Raw genomic sequence first — 6,237 nt, 5'->3', positions numbered from 1 at the left:
TCCCAACCTGTGTTGGTACCCCAGCCATTGGTGTCCCATTCCCACCCTTGGCCTTGGGGACTTCCTGGTGTCCCTTCCCAGCTGTCGGCATCCGCTTCTTCCTAACCCGTGTTGGCGTCTCCCCCTTCCTTCCAACCTGTGTTGGCGTCACCTTCCCAACAGTTCTCATCCCCAACCGTTGATGTCCCCTTCCCACCCTTGGCTTTGGGGACCTCGGGCAGTCCTTTCCCCTGGCCCAACACAGGGCTGAGGAACCCATGGGGGTGATCTCAGTGCCTTGCACGTGGCCGTGCTCTGCCTGTCCCTGCCTCGCTGCCTCCCAGCAGCTTTTTCCGCTCAGCACGCTGTGCGCTGACTCACTCTGTAAAAATAATCCCCTCCCTTGGAAACTGAACGCCCAAAGTGGGTGTTGTTGGCTCGCCCACGGCCAGGCTGTGCTGCTGCCTCCCCACCTGTGTGCCCAGCCCTGGGGCCTGGCACAGCGCTGCCGTGCTGATAAAGGTGCCTGGGGCTGGGACAGCACACGGTGCCGCCTCCAGCTGCGGTGCCACCCTGCTGCACTGGGTGACCTGTGTTCATTGCACACCTCTGCACACAGCCAGGATGTCCATTGCTGGACCCTAGGGCTGGCACTGCTCTCGCTATGGCGACTGTCTCCATCACTGGTTTCTGTGGCCACCCATCCCACAGTGTTACACGTGTGCCCTGGGGGTCCCCGTGCTCTGGGGGGCTGAGCTGACAGAGGAGCCCCACGGCTGTAGGATTCCTCCCCGGTCATTGCCTGCCTCCGGGATGACTCAGGGGGGATTAGAGGGATTTGTAGGAGCAGGAACACGGCTGCCGGCAGCCTGGCCATGTAGGGCCAGCCCTGACCCTTGCATGGAGGTGTGGGCACAGGAAGGGTGTGAGGATCCTGACACTGTGCCCGGCCCCTTGAGCTGGGGCTGGAAGTGTGCAAAGCCCCATCTGCCCAACTCATCCCAATGGGGTGAAAGGAAGGAGCATAATGGAGTGGAGGCTGTGCATCCCAGAAGGAATTGTGAATGGCAGCATGCTGCTGGGTTGGGAGTCCTGTTCTGACCTCCTGAGCTTCTGCCCAAGCTTCCCTGCAAGCTGCAGAGGGTGCCTGTTTTATGGGATGTAGAGACCCAGGGTGTTGGTACCAGGATGGGGATACGCAGCAGGTTGGACATATGAGATGTTGAGATCTGGGGTGGTGATGCTCAGAGCTTTGGAGAAGAGGAATGCTGAGGTGTTGAGACCCAAAGTGCTGAGATCTGAGGTTTTAGGGACCTGGGATGGAGGAGAAGTGGGATGCTGAGATCTGGGAGATGGGAGACCTGGAATTTTGGGGACCCTGGATACTGGTCGCAGTGCTGTTGGAGAGTCAGGATGTCATGACCTCAAGTGTGGTGGATATGTAATGTTGAGACCCAGGACTCTGGAGACCCAAGGTGTCAGATCCCCAGGACATGGAGACCAGGACATTAACCTTGGGATGTTGGAGACCCACACTGCTGAAACCCAGGGTGTGGGAAGCAGGGACATGGCTCTGCATGGAGCCAGCAGTTGGACTCAGTGATCCTTATGGATCCCTTCCAACACAGGATAACCCATTATTCTATGATCCTATGACTCTGGAGACCTGGGATGTCCAGCTGTGGGGTACGGGGTGTGAGAAATGGCATGTAGGCTCTAGGATGTGGCCGGCAGACACAGGGCAGGATTCTTCCATCACTTTTATTCCCATCATTTTTTTCTTTTCCTCCATGTTTATTCAAGGCACTGGGGTGATGGGTGAGTACAAATAAAAAATACAAAGGGGGGCAGGAGCTGGGGGCAGGCGTGTGGGGTGCGTGGCAGGGACAGCAGCCGGGCCTCTTCCTACTTCTTGGCTGGTTCTTCCTTCTTGGCCTCAACGGTGACAGGGATGGTGATCTCAGATGACTGGATGGCCGGTTTGGGCAGCGGGGCTTCCACTGTCAGCATCCCATCAGGGGACAGAGAGGAGCGCACGGCTGTGGCTTCCACACCGGGGGGGAGGCTGTGGGGAGAGGGGAGAGGTCAGAAAATCCCCACATTTCTGCGTGTCTCCCATTGGGGCCAGTGACAACCCCAGTGTGTGTGAGCTGGGGATGGGCAGGTTGTGTGCCCCCTCTCCCCCCAGCCTGGTACTTACGTGTATTTGCGGGTGAAGCACCTGGAGATGAAGCCGTGCTCATCCTGTTTCTCCTCATGCTTGCCTGGAAGGAATAAACAGCAAAGGGTTGGCGCCCATTGGGTCTCCACAGTTGTGGTTTGCCTTTCCCTGCTCCATCAACTGTGGGATGGAAGCACTGCTGCTTGCCCTACATGCAGCCCTGAGTGATGGGAGACACCTGTGTCCCTACAGGAGAAGCCCCTACACTTAAGGGCAGAAAACAGACGGTGATGGTGGACCCAACCGACCTCCACTGCCTTTGTTTCAGCTTCCCATTGTGCTGGGCACACTGCTGGCCTCATGCCATGGGTCTGTGTTTTGTCACAGCACCCCTTGCTGAGTCCCCCCCCGGACATGCAGGGATGCTCAGGGTGCTGTGGGCCTGGCTCTGCCCCATGGCACTGCCAGCTCTGTCCCGATGGGGCACAGATTGCATCCCTACCGTGGGCTGTGCACAGCAGCAGTGTGGGGCTGGGGACTGTGCACCCAGCACACTGTGTACACCGTGAGTCATGCCTGGAATGCACTTGTAACCCTATGCCTTCTCTGTTAGTTTATCATTTTCCTTTTTTTTTTTCCTTCCTTTTCTCTTTCTTCCTTTTCCACTTTCCTTTTCCTTTTTCCCTTTTCCCTCTCCTCTCTTCTCCTCCCTCTTTCGCTTTTTCTTTCCTCTCCCCTTCCCCTTTCACTTTCCTTTTCCTTTCCTTCCCTATTTCCTTTCCTTTGCCCTTTTTCCTTTCCCTTTCCCCTTTCTCCTTCCCTCCCCCTTTCTTTTCTTTCCCTTTCCCTTTCCATCCCTATTTCCCTTTTCCTTTCTTATTTCCCTTTTTCGTTTCCCCTTCTCCCTTTTCCCTTTTTTCGTTTCCCCTTCTCCCATTTCCCTTTTCTCTTTCCTTTTCCTTTTTGCCTTTTCCTTTTTCCTTTCCCCTTCCACCTTTCCCACACTCTTTCTTTCCCCTTCCCTTTCCCCTTTCCCACCTCGCTCCATTTTCACTGCATACCCCAACCACGAATCCATCCACCCGACCACCCCACGTCCCCCATGCCCTCCACGTCCCCCCGTCACCCCACCCCGCAGACCCACCGGTGATCTCCACGATGTTATCCTTGGTCTTCACCACCAGCTCTTCGGGAGCAAAGTGGTTGACATCCAGGGTGACCTTCCAGCTGTCGGCGCTCTGCCGGATCTCGGAGATGCCGCTGCTCAGCTGCCGGCTCAGCGCGCGGCTGTAGGGCGACCCAGGGGCGGGCAGCAAGGCGCTCTCGCTGGGCAGCAGACGGAAGTACCCGGGCCAGGCGCTGCCGCTGGGCCACTTGTACCAATCCTCAGGGATGTGCGGCATCCCGAAGGACTGGTCGAAGAGGCGGCTGCCATGGTACCAGTCGCGGAAAGGCTCCCAGCTGGGGCTGCTGAGGAAGGTGAAGGGCACGCGGCGCTCGGCCATGGTGTGCAGGGCGGTGGTGTGGAGCGGCTGTAGGGCCTTATGAACGCTTCCCGATGGTTATTTTTAGCCGGCAGGAGCAGCTGGCTATTAATGGAAATCGCAGCGGGGCCGGGAAGGAACCAGAAGCTTTCTCTGGCCCTGCGCAGCCGCAAGCCCCGGCTGCCCGCCCCGCACGGCTCCTTGGCGCTGATGGATGGGAGCTGGATGGCTCCCAGCCTGCCCTCCCCTTCCCGTCAACAGTCCTTGGGATGCGCAGTGCTGGGGGGATGAGTCAGAGCAGGAGCCCGAGCCCAGCCCTGACCCGCTGCGTCACCGCCGCGCTGGAAACTTCTGGAGCCCATCAGAAATGTGGAACCCCAGGGCCCGTATGGGTCGGGGTTGGGGGTCCCAGAACCTGGGAGTGGGGTTTGTGGGGCTGATGGAGGACAGAGGGGCCAGTGGGGGTTACAGGGCTTGGTGGGGGTCAGCGGGGCCAAGTGTGGCAGATGGAGGTCAGGAGGACTGATGGAGGCTGTAGGGCTTGGTGGGGGTCAGCAGGGAATCGTACAAATCGATGCGGACTGCTGGGGTTTGCTAGGGACCAGTGGGACCTGTAGGGATGAATGGTGCTGTTGGTGGCTGATGGGGGCAGCGGGGACTGATGAAGCTGTTGCTGGTTGTTGGGAACACTGGGACTATTAGAGGCTGAGCTTTGGCCTTGAGCTGTCTGTCCAACCTTTCCCGGCTCCTGCAGTGTGCAGGCTTTGCTTTTAAGAGCCAGCACAGCCAGGAGATGGCTGTAGCTGAGCCCTGATGTGCTCGGCACAGGGATGTGAGAGCCCTCCCTGTGGGGTAATTGGCACAGATGGGGATACAGGAAGGATGGGAGAGGGATCCTTCAGCAGGGGGGGGGTCGGGGTGTCCCTTCTGTCCCAGCACAACCTGCAGAGCCCTTTGTCGGGTGCTGGGGTGGGGGAGAGCCCTGTGTTGTCTGGGAAATGGGACTGGAAAGGGATCAAAGCAGCTGAGCTGCAGAGCTGGAGGTGTGGGGCCACATCCTGCCGGGGGCTGGGGTGGGAGGGAGGGATGCAAAGAAACCTCTCCATGCCCCGCAGCATCATTTACAATATATACTGTATATTTTATTATAATTGAACCAGCTCACTGAATCTACAGCTGTACTCACAATCCAGAAAAAGAGAGCGCGCGAGAGAGAGGAAAATACTGAAGTATTTCTACAGAGTATTTTGTTCCAGTTGGCTCCCTCCGCGGCAGGAGACAGAGACTGTAAAAGAGGAAGACTGGAAATTTTCCCTGATGTGCTGTCCTGTCCGGGGCTCTGTCACTGTGGGAGCTGTGGCCATGGGGCAGGGATGGGGGCAGGTGTGGGATGGGGATGGGGGGGATTGGAACGGGGACGGAGATTGGAGTGGAGTCAGGGATGGGAATTGGGATTAGAGATTGAGATGGGGACTGGAATTGGAATGGGGTCCGGGATGGGAACTGAGGATTAGGATGGGGATTGGGATTGGAAGGGGATGGGAATTAGGATTGGGATAGGGACCACACCAGAGGATGCCTCCGAAGCATCCCTGTGCAGGGGGAGGGCAATGCAGGGTGCCTGAAGTGCGTGGCCGTGGTCAGAGCCCCCCAGCCCACCAGCACTAAAGGGGCATTACTGGACTCAAAGGGACGCCCCAGCTCTGCGGTGCCCTCGGGGCAGGGACAAAGCCCTGATCCCATTGCGGCGCTGTGGGTTAATCCCAGCAGCTGTGCTCCCATCCCACCCGGCTCAGTGCTTCATCCTCCTCCAACCAGGCGGAAAACACACGGTCCATGTGGATTAAACACCAACAGTGGGGCCAGGGGGGATGCCCCCAGGAAGGGCCTTTTTTTTTTTTTTTTTTTTTTTTTTTTTGAAAATCAGCACAATGCTGTGGAATTGGGGCTGTCAGCAAAGCGTGCGGGCCGCATCCTTTATCTCTCATTAAAGCTCCAGGGAGGGCTGCAGGGATGCTCCAGCCCCAGGGCACAGCGAACCCACTGCCACACCATGGTGCCAGTGCAGCATCCTCCAGGAGAGGAGCCACAGCCATCCCCCAGGGCTGCAGTTCTTGGGGAAAGTGTCACCATAAAGCCATCTGGGTCAGGAACTGAAGCGAGAGGTGGCCAGGGCACCCAGCTGGGGTCGCAGTGCTCAGAAGGAGCACCACGTGTCCAGGGGCGCCCAAAGCAATGGGGGTGCAGGGGGCACCTTGGTGAGGACCACCCCACAAGCACGGTGAGACGCATCCCAAAACACCTTTTTTCACCCCAAATCCAGACCTGACAGCATTTGTTCTTCAGGGGCAGGAGATGCAAAGCCCTGGAGTGGGGGGGGGATCCCAGCCCACTCCTTGGGCCCGTAACCCCGTGCGGGATGAGCACTGGGGATGTGGCGATGCTTTGTTCATCGGTGGCTCTGTGGTGCCCAGGGCTGTTGGGTCCCCAGGATAGTTCGTGTCACCTCTGTCCCCAGGGGTGCCACAGGGATACAAGTCAGTGAGATGCTGCAGTTCCTTTAGGGCCACATCGCACACTCCAGCTAGGCATGGATTGGGGAAAGGTGCTCAA

The 6,237-nt window shown here is 58.1% G+C and overlaps 1 protein-coding gene across 1 annotated transcript; it reads right to left on the bottom strand.

The window, feature by feature from the left end:
* Positions 1–1,721: 1,721 nt before the first annotated feature.
* HSPB1 (heat shock protein family B (small) member 1) lies at positions 1,722–3,787 on the bottom strand. The gene is made up of 3 exons (XM_042830188.1): positions 3,285–3,787; positions 2,180–2,243; positions 1,722–2,044 (listed from the first exon to the last, which is right to left on the bottom strand). The coding sequence occupies exons 1-3, from the start codon at positions 3,643–3,645 to the stop codon at positions 1,885–1,887; spliced, it is 585 nt and encodes a 194-aa protein (XP_042686122.1). The 5' UTR covers positions 3,646–3,787; the 3' UTR covers positions 1,722–1,884.
* Positions 3,788–6,237: the final 2,450 nt, after the last annotated feature.

Source organism: Centrocercus urophasianus, unplaced genomic scaffold, assembly GCF_019232065.1.
Source record: "Centrocercus urophasianus isolate 14NV4802_14NV808 unplaced genomic scaffold, USGS_Curo_1.0 seq_33, whole genome shotgun sequence".
NCBI classification, from domain to species: domain Eukaryota; kingdom Metazoa; phylum Chordata; class Aves; order Galliformes; family Phasianidae; genus Centrocercus; species Centrocercus urophasianus.
The sequence above is the reverse complement of the archived record's forward strand: the minus strand, read 5'-3'. Positions and strand labels throughout refer to the sequence as shown.